General features: G+C 44.2%; 1 protein-coding gene across 1 annotated transcript in view; it reads left to right on the forward strand.

The window, feature by feature from the left end:
* Positions 1-14,180, forward strand: part of SPIN1 (spindlin 1) — a 50,640-nt gene that overhangs the window by 12,448 nt on the left and 24,012 nt on the right. Inside the window, exon 2 of the mRNA XM_056127044.1 lies at positions 7,388-7,603. Coding sequence (XP_055983019.1) covers positions 7,552-7,603 — 52 coding nt within the window. The 5' untranslated portion in view covers positions 7,388-7,551. The remainder of the gene's footprint in view (positions 1-7,387; positions 7,604-14,180) is intronic.

Raw genomic sequence — 14,180 nt, forward strand, 5'->3', positions numbered from 1 at the left:
GGTTGAGAACCGAAAGCCAAAATTACCAATCCATCACTACCAGCAGTTGCCATCCTAAATCCTGATGGCCACCTGATCTTTGTTCTCAAGATGTCAGAGTTGTCTTCTTTGGCTGGGGGTTGCTTAAGGTTTCTTGGAAGGAACCGGGTTCAGCAGAACAGTGTGATGACTTTTTTTTTTTAGCCACAAAGACAATATTTTATTTACAAAATCGCCTCTATAAAAAGTGTATATATAGACATCATAGAGGCAAGTTCTACGTTGCCACTTCATTTGAAAGGAACGCTTCAAAACTACATGACTCAACCGTTACTTCTAATGGCATTTCAGGAGGTGACATGGAAAAGTGCCATAATCTATAGTAATTGATTAAAACATTAAAGAACTCTACAGAAACTGGATTATTAAAATTGTCACAAACTAACCTAGAGTATAGCCACATTTACACTCTCTGGACTAAACGTGACTTTGTAAGTATAAGTGACGAGATGACTTTACCGCAGGATATTTGAAGCATCAACTCCAAGGTGATCCAGACAGGCAGGTCCGTTTCCAGGAAGGATAAGATGCGGCAGAGAAAATATCCTTTGTGGACTCTCTAAAATTGTTGTTGGTAGTGCTTTGTGTGTGGCCCCAAATGATGAGCTGCAAATGGCACATTTCAAAGGTACTTTCTCCAGTAACTCCTTTATGCATTATGTTATAATGGAGATGTGAATAAAAAATCATTCCACACCCTTTGACAGGGTAATTAAACGCATATACCACTTACTTCCATTTTGTTGGTTACCGGACAGCCTACTCCCAGAGAAACTATGTCAGATGCAAAAAGTGAACTTGACCAGTAGATTCAGGCTAAGGAGTACATCTTGTAGCCCCTTGGTCTTGCTCAGAAAAAGCCAGAAGTGTGTGTCGAAGAGACTGGCAGCCCCACAGAATTCTTCATAATGTCAGTTCCAACCAGTGATTTCTGAAAAAATGCAGGTAATGTGTCAGTACAGACCTTTTGACAATTCACTGAAACCTGTGGATATGTTTTCAGGTTATTTCTGAAAATAAAATACACAGGGTCCTAAAAGAAACAGGTTAAGTTACAGTTTTAATGTTTTTATAAGTGATAGGCTAATATTGTTGATCTAATGATAATTAAAAATTTATCTCTGAAGATACTAGAATGAAGGCTTTGTTGTTCATCAAAAAATAAATTGAGGGGGTCGGAGAGGTAGCATTCCAGGCTGAGCTGAGCGCATGCATGTCTACGGGAGGCTAGGATTGTATCCCCAGCACTGCATGGTTCATTGAGTACCAGGAGTAGCCCCTGAGCACTTCTGTGCCCTTCATCCCAACTAAAATAATAGCAAAAATGGTTTGTGACTTAGCTCTTGTTACATGGTGACTGGTACATGACTTGTGGCAGGGATTATTGGGGAGGAGTGCCGGACAGGCTATCAGTATGAGGCCAGTTTCTTAGGCTTCGGACATACAAGGCCCTTGCAGTTTTAATTTAGTTAACCTGCTCAGATGCCGTATATTCTTTGAACTCTTGAACTACTTGTACCAGCAAAAGTTTCAGCTGGAGAAACACCTTATCTTTCTATTACTACAAGATCCCTGGTAACAGGGAACTCTGCTGAAAAAGACCCCCTTTTGCCCAAATTCTTGTCTCAGGATACCATGTTTTAACCTCCCTGCCTTGCTCTATTGCTGCTGATGATAGACAAGGAAGCAGACACCTCATGAAAGTGCTCTTGAAGCTGCTGGTATTGACTGATAGCTTTGGCTCCTTTGCTTAGCTGGTGTACATCATCCTTGTTCTCCCACCTCGGGTCAGTCTCAGTGTGCTGAATGGAATGAACTTCAGGTGCAGCAACTGCAGTGCCCAGGTCAGATGGAATTAGAAAGTAGCCTACTGTTGCCCTTTTATTATTAGAAAGTCAGAGTCTCTGGTCATACTGGGCTGTTGGGTACGCCATGACAGGAGCAAGTGTTGTTTTTAGATTCATGATCCTGGTGACTTTGGTCCATATTTAGGCGCTCGTGTATTAAAACTTGTTAGATGTGTAGTGGTTCATGGTCGCGGAGGGTGGGGGGTGACCCTTTCTTTGTTGATGTATATTCAACGTCCAGACCCCAGTCTGAATCCCTGGCACCTCCTATGGTCCCTCCAAGCTCTGCTAGGGGGTCACTCCTTGAGCACAGCCAGGACTAGCCATGAGCAGTGCCAGGTACGACAACCCCCACTCCCCGAAAACCCATACCAAACCCAAATTTTCCACTTCATACTCTCCAACTTGCTTCTTTTGCTTTTTGTTATCTTTGCCAGTGGACTCAGGTCATTGCAGATACCTTTGGGGTCCAATCCCAGAGAGTTCTCCCTAGTTCTCTGCAATGTATTTTATGATTTTTGACCTAATCTCTAGGTCTTTGAGACACTTTTAATTTGTGTATTGTGTGAGATATTTTCTTTTCTTTTTTTTAACAAGTGGTCATCCAGTTTTCCAGCACCATTTGTGAAGAGGCTTTCCTTGCTCTACTTCACGCAACTCCTTCGTCATGTATTAAATATCCATATATCTGAGGATTTGTCACTGGGATCTCAGTACTGAACCATTCATCTGTCAGCCTGTTTTATTCCAGTACCACATTATTTTGATTACTATGTCTTTTATAATGTAAAGTCAGGAAATGATGTGCTTTCCAACTTCTTTCTTTCAGCATGGCTTTTGACTATTTTTTCTCCCACTTTATTTAAACACCCTGGTTTACAAAGTTGCTCATGATGATTTGTTAGAGGAATTCAGTATTCCAGCACCAATCCCACTACCAGGCACTTTCCCTCCACCATTGTTTTCCCAACCATCCTTCAAGCCTGGCATTGTTTTCCCAACCATCCTTCAGGCTTGCCCTGGTAGCAGCCCAATAGTTCATTTCATATTGCTTGTTAACACTGAATGACTAGTGGAGTGATCAAAAATGCTTAGGTTAAAAAAAAATTGTGAAAATTGTTGTATCTCACTATGGGACATTAAGTCCTTGTCTGAGGGTTTTCTAAGCTTGTAAATTAAGCCTTCTGTGTTAATGGAGATTAGCCGGCTTCTATGTTACTTTCCCATTCAATCTGGTGTGCTCCTACTGAGATGTTAGTATTGTAGAGTTTGGAGATGTCACTCCAGAAAGTCCACAGTATTTAACTGGACCATCTGGCGGGGGCATGGCGGCGGCTGTTGGGGTGTGAGTGCGGTTGCTGGGGTTTTGTAGGGCAGGAACTTGACCTACCCCTCTCTCAGGATCACCCTGGAGATCTCAGCAGCGTCTGGGTATTGGAGAAGAGATTTTTTTTTTTTGTGTGTGTGTGTGTGTATATATATATATATATATGTTTGTTTTTTGCTTTTTGGGTCATACCCGGCGATGCTCAGGGGTTACTCCTGGCTTTGCACTCAGGAATCACTTTGGTGGTGCTCGGTGGAACATATGGGATGCTGGGAATCAAACCCGGGTTGACCGCCTGCAAGGCAAACCCCCTACCCATTGTGCTATTGCTCCAGGCCTAGAATATATATTTTTTGAGATTTTTTTTTTTACATTTTATTTTCATAAAGTAGTTCACAATAGTTCATTACAGAGAATATTCAAACACTCACCCCACCAGCGAACATTTTTCCACCACAATAAGAGGAAAGTGTGGAAGGTTGTTGTATTTCATTCTGGGGCCATGTAAGCCCGTATATACAAGAATACAAGCAAGTGTGTTAAAACCAAACACGTGTGTGCTACTTTAGGTACATCAGTGGGCTAGAGTGTAAGAGGTTGCATGTTCCAGGAAACACCGCATGGCTCTCTTCCCGGAGTTTTATAGTGTCTGGATCTTGGCCATTGGTGAGATTACATTGTGCCTGGGGCAGTTTGTGGGTGTGACTGCCATGCTACTGGGATCTGGGTGGAGGAGGCCCAGTCCCAATCCAAGCAGGCTTAGAGATCTCAGCCACATACCTCATACCTCAGTCCCGCACACTTGGGTTCCTCTGTCCTTTCCCTCATGGGTGAGGCTCATCTGAGCGTGCGGAGTGTGGCCTTGAGCATGGCTGTGGCTGGGTTCTGGAGGTTTTCGGCTGCCGGGGTTCTGCTTGGGGCGGGGAGGGAAGCTCAATCCACCAACCTCTGTTGTGCCCTGGTGAAGACAGCCTGGCACGGGATCAGGAGATTCTACCTTCTGAATATATTTTAATAGTCAAAGGCATGTATACTTTCATACAAAAATTACTTTTTTCTGACAAGTGACAAAGGGACAAGAAATAGAGAGTAATGGGCCCTTTGGTGGTGGGGATGTGTGCTGAATCTTTACACTGAAACCATAAGCTCTGTTGTAACCCTATTAAGATAAAGATTATTTTATTGATCTAGGGAAGCAGCTCAAAGGGCTGGGGTGCGTGTTTTGCATGTGAGACCCGAGGGTTCAGTCCCTCAGCGCTGCATTATCTCCTGAGCACCGAGCCTGAAGAAACCCCAGAGTACCCTTGGGTGTGACCCCAGCCTCCCCCAGTTACTGAAGAATAAGTGTTTTTAGTGTAAATTAGTAAAGACGTGAATGACCACCATTGTAAATTTAGTTAACATTGTCACCATAGCTTCAGGGTATTCTCTCTCTCTCTCTCTCTCTCTCTCTCTCTCTCTCTCTCTCTGTGTGCGTGTGTGTGTGTGTGTGTGTGTGTGTGAGAGTGAGTGAGTGAGTGATGAGAGCTGAGATCTATGCTCAGCAACTTTAGAATATGTAATACAGGATGACATGTCAAGCTGTAAGTTACAGGCTCTGAGCACCTGAACATTAGATCTGAATTCTTACCACCAGATCCAGCTTTGGTTGCTTCCTCCCTCTGGACCACACTTAATAGTGCTCAAACTCAGGAAATGTTCCTCACTCTGTACAGGGAGCACTCCAGATGGTGCTCAGGATTATTTGAGCTGGCAGCATCCTAACCCCTGTGCTCTTGTTTTGTCCCGTTCTCTTCCATCTGGGGACAAAAAATACTTTGTGTATTATGGCATTGAGCTTGCAGGGAAGATGGCTTGTGCCATCATGTCATCTTCTGACTCTCTCACGAGACCATATTCCTAGTAGTCATTTTTTTTTTTTATAATTTTTTGGGAGGTGCTAAGGTTGAAACCGGGGCCTCATATAGATGACACATGTACTATGGAGCTACATCCCCCGCGCCCCCCCCCCCAAATAAAATTTTATACTGTGTACAAGTGTTTAAACTATAGCTGAATTAAATCTCCATACCCCTTCTTAGGAGCAATAGCATAGCAGGTAAGGTGTTTGCCTTGCACGTGGCCAACATGGTGGACCTTGGTTCGATTTCTCTGCCCCTCTTGGAGAGCCCAACAAGCTACTGAGAGTGTATTGCCCGCACGGCAAAGCCTGGCAAGCTCCCTGTGACATATTCAGTATGCCAATAAAATAGTAACAACAAGTCTAACAATTTGTTGTGAGACGTTTCTGGTGCCTGCTCAAGCAAATCGATGAACAACGGGAGGACAGTGACAGTGACCCCTTCTTAAGATTTAGTTATTAATATTTTTGTTGTATGTGTGTGTGTGTTTGTGTGTAGCTGACCAGGAGACCATATAGTGTGTTGGGGACAGAACTTGGCTGCTTTCAGGCACAGGTGTCTTACCTTCTATACTGTCTACTGCCTACTGTCTACTGTCCAGTCCTTTGAGCCTGGTTGATGGCAGAGGAGACTAACACGTAAGAAGTCAATCACACATGGACTGTCCAGGCTTTAGGGTTGCCTAGGCAGCCATGAGTGAGCTCACAGGCTGGCCATATTTTTTCAATACAGTATCACTCCCACAAACTGGTTCCCAAAGTGTAAGCCATTGTTTTAAATTGACAGAGACCTTAAGGAGAGTTAGTATATTGGCAGTCAGTAGGTACGTGAAGAGCAGAAGCTGGGGTATGTCACATAGCTAGTCAGCAAGCACCCCAAAGTTGAGGGTCAGGTTTTGGCAATTTCCTATCATTTTTTTCCCTCCCTGTTTACTCTCTGCGTCGAAAAGACCCTAAACTTTTATTCTGTTCTTTCCTGGGTGCATTTTTGCTTGCCCTGTAATTTATTCTTTCCTGGGCAGATTATATTCTGAAAGATCTAAACTCGCCCAACCTTGGTGTTACTATTAGATTTCCCCGCATTATCTCATTTACGTCAGTGTCTTCATTTTTCCCTTTTAAAGCATCCGTTCAGGGCTTACCTGATGCATTTGCTTTTATCCCTTTAGTCTCTTACAATTTAGAGTATCGTGTCTACCTTTTTTCTTTAAGGTGGATTATTTTTAGTGCGATCTATTTGTCTTGTGGAGTCTCCACCTTTCTGAAGTGTTTTCTTTGTTCTGTGGCCTGCCTGGCAGTGCTCGAGTGCTAGTCCCGAGTATGTTCTTGGACGTTAATCCTGGCCGTGTGCAGGGAGGCACATGCAAAGTGTGTGCTAAGACTGTTGAGCTATTTCTGTGACCTGGATTTGTTTTCTTTTCTGGGGGGAGTTGGGGCCACACCCAGCTGTGCTGAGGACTTACTCCTGGCTCTGTGCTCAGGGATCACCACCTTGTGAGGCTTGGGGAATCATGTGGGGTGCCAGGGATCAAGCCGGATCAGCTGTGTTCGAGGCCAATGCCCTACCCACTGTGACGTTTCTCTCGCCCATCGATAGGTTTCTTCGTGGTCTTCTCACTTGTTCCTTATCTAAACCCCTATTTCCTATGAACTGGATTCAGGCTTGAAGGTTGAATGAGATTTTGGTTTTTTGGGTGTTTGGGTCACATCTGGCAGTGCTTGGGGGCTATTCCGGTCTCTGTGCTCAGAATTTACCCTTCTGTGCTGGCAGACGGTCTATAATGCCAGGGATTCAAACCCGTGTCAGCTGTATTCAAGGCATGACCCTACATTCTGTACTTCCTCTCCGGCTCTCAATGAGATTTTGGTAACGGGTTGTTGACAGAACTTAATTAGTGGCATCTCACATCATGTCAGGAGCCAGTAAGTGGTGCTGACTGTAAGTCACTCACTGCCGTGGTGCTGGTTGTGGAATCACCTGCATGGAAAAGAGCTTTTCTGTCTGGCAGGAGGGTGGGGTGTGTGTGTGTGCGCACGTGCACTCGTGTTTACTGTCACTTACCCTCTGGTAACTTTCACTTGTGATTTCCACCTCTTTGGACCTCTGGGCACTGCTCTGAGTGACCCCTTCGCATAGTGCCAGAAGTAGCCCTGGGTACTGTTATGTGTGTCCCTAAAACCCAGAGCTGCACCACCTCCCCTAATTTTGTGTTTGATTAAGATAATTTTGCTCTTTTGATACTCTAGTAATAAATTGTTATTTCACTTTTACAGAGTGCTTGTGATTTTATCTTTTTTTTCTGAACTTCACCTATTTTTTCTGACTCTTGGATGATGGATTAATAAGAACACTGAATTTCTTCGGCATATTTCAAGTTGGTGACTATTGAATTTTCACCCTAGTCCAGCAGCACTGCTGCTCACTTAAATACAGATGAATGAAGACCCCATTCGGGAAGACCCCTGGCCAGCGATCCAGAGCTGATGCAGGTAGGCAGTCTGTTCTGTAGAAACTCAATTAAAACGGTTCCAAGATTAAACATAGATTGTTATTTGTTCTTGTACTATTTGTGATTTGTACTATTTCACATGTGATATGCATGTCAAAAAACAGACTTAGGGTTTTGAATGTCAGATATTATTAAATTTTGTGTGTGTGTGATTTACAAATGTCTGTCAAATTCAGTAAGTGAGGATTTAAGAAGCTTGTAAAGGATTTATCATTTCTGTTTGAAAGAATCGAAAGGGATTTCAATTTGGTGAGATTGAGATATTATAGTGGTTCTTAGAAAAACAGGTGTTTTGAAGGATATTTGGAGGAAGTGAGTATTTAATAGAAAACACGTTGATTCTTGTTTTTATGGTTGGCAGCTAATACAACTTGAATAGAAATTTGGACCACCAGATGTTTATCAGTTCCCCAAACAATGAAATGTTACAGGCTATGCTCTTAAAATGGTATGTGGTGTTTCTTTAGGACTGAGATTCTTCCAGAAATCCATTCTGGCCTTGGGAAGCATTTATTATAACCCCTAAGATTGAGAAATGAGTCAAAAAATTTTTTTTTCTTTACATTAATTCTGACTCATTTCTCAGTTTAGGGGTTGCCACGCCTGGCAGTGCTTAGGGATTACTGTGACCTTGCACTCAGGAATCACTCCTGGCTCAGGTGACCATATGGGATTCCTGGTATGGAACCTGGATCAGCTGTGTGCAAGGCAAAACACCCTACCTGCCGTACTATTGCCTCCCCTCAAAATATTTTAACCTTACAGAAATGTTATATGTATGATTTGGGACTGGGGGAGGGGAGGGTGGGTCTTCTATAGCAGGGTTTAGGGGACCCAGGGCCTCTCCTAGTAATTCTTGCCCATCTGGGTCAGCAGTTGGATGCAGTGGTGCTGGGGCCCCATGTGCCAGTTCCCACCCTGGCTCCCCTGGTAGTGCTTGGGAGGCTGCATGGTGCCAGGAATTGCAACGGGGTCTGGGGCATGCAAGGCTCCTGTACTGTCTCCCCAGCCCTAGAACTGGTGTTTCCATTTGTTTCTGTGGTGCTTGGGGGTCTTTTTTAGAGGACCCTACAAGACTTGAATGTTTTGTTCTGTTTTTGAACCGTACCCATTGGGGTTTGGGCCCTGCTCCTGGCTCATTGCTCAGGGGAGCTAACCTGGAGTTAGGTGCAAATCCTGTACTCCAGTTCTTGGAGCTCTCTCCCTGATGGTGAGGTTAATTTTTTTATTTTTATTTTTTAAGATCTCTTTCAGTTCTTCCTCTTGAAAGGCAATCAAGATTTAACTGTGGAAAGATTGTAGTGAGATTAGAGTTGGGATGTGATGACGGAAACTCTTGAGAGAGTTGACCTAACTCAGCTTTCTCTGGACTGTCCTGCTTTGTTCCGTGTCTCTGAGTTTGCTTTATGGGCTTTACACATTTTTATGATTTAAAAAACAAGTATAACTGATAAAGTATTAAGTTAGTTTCCGGCATAGAACATCGTGGTTTGACAGCATAATCCCATTTGTTTTTCCTGTAGTTTTTCTTGCCTTTGTGGTCTAAACCACAAAACCATAACTAAGACCTATGCAGGAATCTTACGGTCTAGGTTCTTCTCCTAGGGATTTATGACTTTATGTCTAATAGTCACATGGTGTTTTATTTTGTGTGTTTTTGTTTTTTATGGTGTAGGATAGTGGTATAGTTTAATTCTTTTTCTTGTGGCTGTGCAGTTTTCATAAGTCTGTTCATTAATTCTTTTCTAATTGTGTGCTCTTGACTGTTCTTTTGGTTCGTGAATTGGACCTCTCTGGGCAGTGCTCGGGAGTCACTCCTGGCATTGCTTGCAAGACCATGCAGTGTCAGGGATCGAATCATGCTTGACTTCCCACAAGGCACCTGCCTTAGCTCCCGTGCTGTCTCACCGGCCCTATTATTGACATTTTTGTCATAAGGTAATTGACCATATATGCCTGGGCAGATTACTGGGCTCTGTTCTGTTCCGTTAATCTCTGTGTCTTAACTCCAGATCCACACAGTTTTGATTATTAGTCCTTTGCAGTATAATTTGAAATCAGAACATGTGATACCTCCAGTTTGGTTGTTGTTTGGCTTTGGCTTTTTGGCCTTTTGTTATTTCACTCTTTTTGTAGCCATAATAGTGGCACATTTCAGTCTTTGTTTTGGTCTTGGGGGCCACATCCACTGGTGCTCAGGCTTCTTTGCGGTATGTTTTGAGCTTTAGTTTCTCTCATGCAAACTGTGGATTGTTGTAGCGTACCTGTCAGGGTCGCTGTAAGTATGAAATGCATTTGGGTGTGTCGAATGCTGAGCTGGGGGCCTGCCCAATGTGGGATTTTGTAGAGGCATTCTTGTTAGTCTTGGCGCTTGCTGTGAAATCTTTTATAGCATCTCATAATTGCAGGAGCTGCTTCCACTCAATTGCTGACCAGTGAAACTACCCAGGTTTCTGTCATGATAGAATAATTTATTTCCCAGAGTATATTTTATGTGTCATTCTAAACTCACTCCCCCCCATTGTTTCTAAAGTCATCCTCCTTTTAAGAGAGATGATAGTTTATCGAAGTGGTATGCAATTTGATATTAATTGAGTATCAAACTAAATGGAACTAAATCAGAAAGAGAGAAAGAGTACCTTTTTATTTGATTGTTTGGGTTTTTTTCTTTTCTTTTTTCTTTTTTTAATACGTGATTTCAGGAATTGAACCCAGGGTCTCCCCAGGATGTCACATGTTCTGCCCTAGTCACGGCCGTGTGCAGCGCTGGAGCAGTGAGCCCTGCTGTGTGGCCTCCTCCAGGGGAGTTGAGCCTCTTATACTAGTCTTTATTTTTCTTTCTTCAGTTACATTTTTTCATTCTTTCTGAGGGAATGTTGTTTTGCAATCCTTAAAAAATAATTCCTGTGAACATTTAAAATTTCTAGTAGCCACCCCTGCCAGCTACTTCCTTGTTATTTTTTGTTTCCTAAATACAAGTAGCTTATAGCTTAGGTTATGCCTTTCATTGAGGAGAAGCTTTTCTTGGGGCCAGAAGATAGCTCAAAAGTCTGAAAACATGCTTTGCCTGCAGGAGGCCTGAATTCCCCTGCACTGCTCAGCTCCCCCCAGGAATAGCCCCAGAACATGGTAGGGTTTGACACCTCTCTCCCCAAAAAACAGACTTAGTAACAAAAACCTTTCTGTGGTGATGGCGGTGGTGTGTGTGTGTGTGTGTGTCAGGGGACCATATGTATTCAAACCTGGGTTGGTCACATGCAAGGAAAGTGCCTTATCTGATGTACTTTCTCTCTGGCTCCCTATACGTTCTTGGAGCACAGGAATAACTCAGCAGTAGAACATCTGCCTTATAATGTGACATCCATGAAGCTGCAGTTAGACTTCCCCCCCTCCCTGAGACTTTTTTTTTTTGGGTGGGGGACCCCCAGCAGTGCTCAGGTTGGCTGAGTGCAAGGCTAGCGCCTTCCCCGCTGTACCATCTCTCTAGCCCCACCCCTTATACCATGAGTATATTCCCCGTGGTGCTGTTAATGAGTCCTGGTGTAAGAACAGTGTGGAACAGTGTGCAGTCTGTGGTACACCATGACTAAGTGTGTGCCAGCTCTGCAGTTCAGTGTGCTGACTTTCAACAAGCACCACAACCAAAAGTATGTAACCCCCAGCAGGACCACAACAAAAAATTGCGTGAGTACTGCCACTAAGTGAGCATTCCTAGCAAACTTTACAACCAGGGCGCAATCTGTCGGCACTGCAGACACCAGAAATCAGACCAGAAAAACCTTTTCTGAATGTGTTTGCTGTAGGTGTCTGTTTCTAGTGTTTGTTTCAGCTGGAAGTTTCCTGGCCTCTAGTTGATCCTCTAATCTAGGGAGGCACAGAAGGTTGCTTGGGGCTGTGTGTGGGGTTTTGTGATCTGGTGGATAGACTTTGGAGACTCCCATGTGTCAGTATTTGGGAGTGTGTATTTCTCTAGGGAGAGATTTTTTTCAGGTTTCCTGTTACTGTGGTGAGAATACTCATCTCATGTGGATGGAGTTTTCCAGAAGCCGCCCTTTTGGATGTCAGTGCTGCTCTTAGGACCACAGACTGGATTTAGGAACTTGGCTGAGTCTTGGCACTCTCCCGGGGAAGCTTGCTGGGAGGGAGTGACCCAAGGGTGAGCTCGCACAGAAGGCTGAAGGGTGTTGAATGTTGCAGTGTGAGTGGCATTGGTGAAGATTCGAATAGAAATGAGTTGCTGGAACAGACTCTCTGGGCCATCTTTAAGTCCGTGCAAAATTAAGTTAAAAGTTGGCTATTTGGCAATGTACGAGACTGCCAATGTACGAGAGACTGAGCAGTTAGAGCAGCTTGAGTGCGTGTAATTTTTCATGCCCTTTGTGATTTTCTTTAGTTTAAATAACTGCTTTGTGAATTATGGAAGTAGTTTTTTTTTTAATTTTCAATTTTTTTCATGGAATAGTTTTTAAAAAATTTTCCTTCTATTTATTTATTTATTTTCCCTTTTTGGGGGGCGGGGACACACCCAGCAATGCTCAGGAGTTACTCCTGGCTTTGCATTCAGGAATTACTCCTGGCAGTGCTTGGGGGACCATATGGGATGCCGGGGATCAAACCCGGGTCGGCCGCGTGCAAGGCAAACGCCCTACCCGCTGTGCTATCTCTCCGGCCCCTCATGGAATAGTTTTTAAATTTTGATTTAAAATTATGATTCTTTTCTCTGCAGCCAGTTTGACTCAACAAAGCGATGTATAGGTAAATCTTAGTAAAGTGTTGTGAGTTCCTCATGTGAGTCATTCCCTTTCAGTGACTTCCTGCCATCAGTACGCAGTGATTCATGCATGTCCTGCTAGTGTCTTTTCAACTACTCACGTTGGTGACCAGTCCTTGACACTCGGTAGGAGTACCTCAGGGCTCTACAGTAGAAGAGGCTACTTGTGGATGTGCCACATTCGGTTATTTTGGCATTTGGTGGTTTCTGCTCTCCTCTTGGAAACGATAACTGCAACCACTGGATTTGTCTATTTTTCTTTTCAGTATCATTGGGATAGATTTATAGAAGCAGAACTTAGATTTTAAATGCTTGTTGATGGGCCAGAGCGATAGCTCAGTGGGTAGGGTGCTTGCCTTGCATGCTGCCAACCCTGGTTTGACCCAGCCTGGCAGCATATGTCGTCCCCTGAACCCCACCAAGAGGAGTGGTCTCTGAGCATGCATACGCGCGCGCGCGCACACACACACACCACACACACACGCACACACACACACACACACACCAAAAGTGTATTGAATTTTGTGTGGTATGTGATATGTGAAATCTGTGCCACTTTGCATTTTTTGTTTTTGGACCGCACCTGCCCATGCCCTGGGGCGTTCAGGGGACCTGAGGTGCCAGAGATAACCAAACCATGACCCTGTGGGCTCTCCCTGCTTTTGGCGGTTTGCATTCTTGCCCTCAGTTGCCAAACCCTCTGCGTGGTGTGCATGGGCCCTGGGTTCAGTTCCTGGTACTGCATGACTCCTGGATTACTCCGATAGTACACATGACGTGACTTGCTTATAATGGTCCCTGTGGCCTTCCTGGTTTTAGTCTTTATTGCATCTATTTTCTTTGCAATTTAGAGAAGCTCATTGTAACGCTGGAGCTGTGGCCTTTGTCTTTGTGTTATATACATATGTGTACCCTCCCTGATCGCCCTTCTCTCTCCTGCTGAATGTCCTGTCGGCTTCCTGGAGGTCCCTTTGGAGTCCTGCTCTCTCTTTATACTGTCATTTCTTGGTGACACCGTATTTGTATGATGTTCTTACTCTTTTCCTGAAGAATGTCTCTCCTTCAGGGAAGTTTTGCGTCATGTAAATTCTGGCTCCTCATGCGTTTAAAAGTATATTCTCGGTTTCTAGTGCAACTGGGCCTGGAATTCAGTGCTCAGAATCCTTTTGCTCTCTAGCTCAGCGCTAACGGGGAAAGAAATATCGCACCTCTTCTTTCTGTTTAAAAGGATTTTCATCTTGGATCTTGGTTGTTATTATGGTACCCTACATTCATTAAGGTTTACAGAATTCCTGTCTCTGAGCTCTGGGAAGGTTAGGTATTAGGAGGAGAAACCCAGTCAACAGGTGTGAATCAGGGACACCGTCAAGGATTAAGAGACAAGACAGAAATAAGCAAGTATGGGATCGGGGGGGCTCAGAGACTGAGAAACCCGGCTGGCCTCATGTACAGTGTTTGTCAGCAGAGAACCAGGAATCCTCAGGAGAGTAACATTCTTTGGTCAAATGCCTAAGTCTCAATCTCTCCCGGCTAGACTTTTACACATCTGAAGGCCTTACTATATCAGGCTAAATATCCTTGTAATGGGCTTTCTTGGGGGAGATTCTTCTGGGAGGAGGAGCACGGTTACAGGACCCCCGCCAGGGCAGCGTTCCACCCTGATGCCGCCTCCTGGATCAAGAGGTCCCATAAGCCACGCCTCCCAACCTTCTCCTCTAGCTTACCCTTAGTTCCCAGCACCTCACAGTACTTGGGGTCTGCTCCCAGCCCTGTCCTTAGTGGGGTG

Source organism: Sorex fumeus, unplaced genomic scaffold (assembly GCF_029834395.1).
Source record: "Sorex fumeus unplaced genomic scaffold, SorFum_2.1 ptg000063l, whole genome shotgun sequence".
Classification (NCBI taxonomy): domain Eukaryota; kingdom Metazoa; phylum Chordata; class Mammalia; order Eulipotyphla; family Soricidae; genus Sorex; species Sorex fumeus.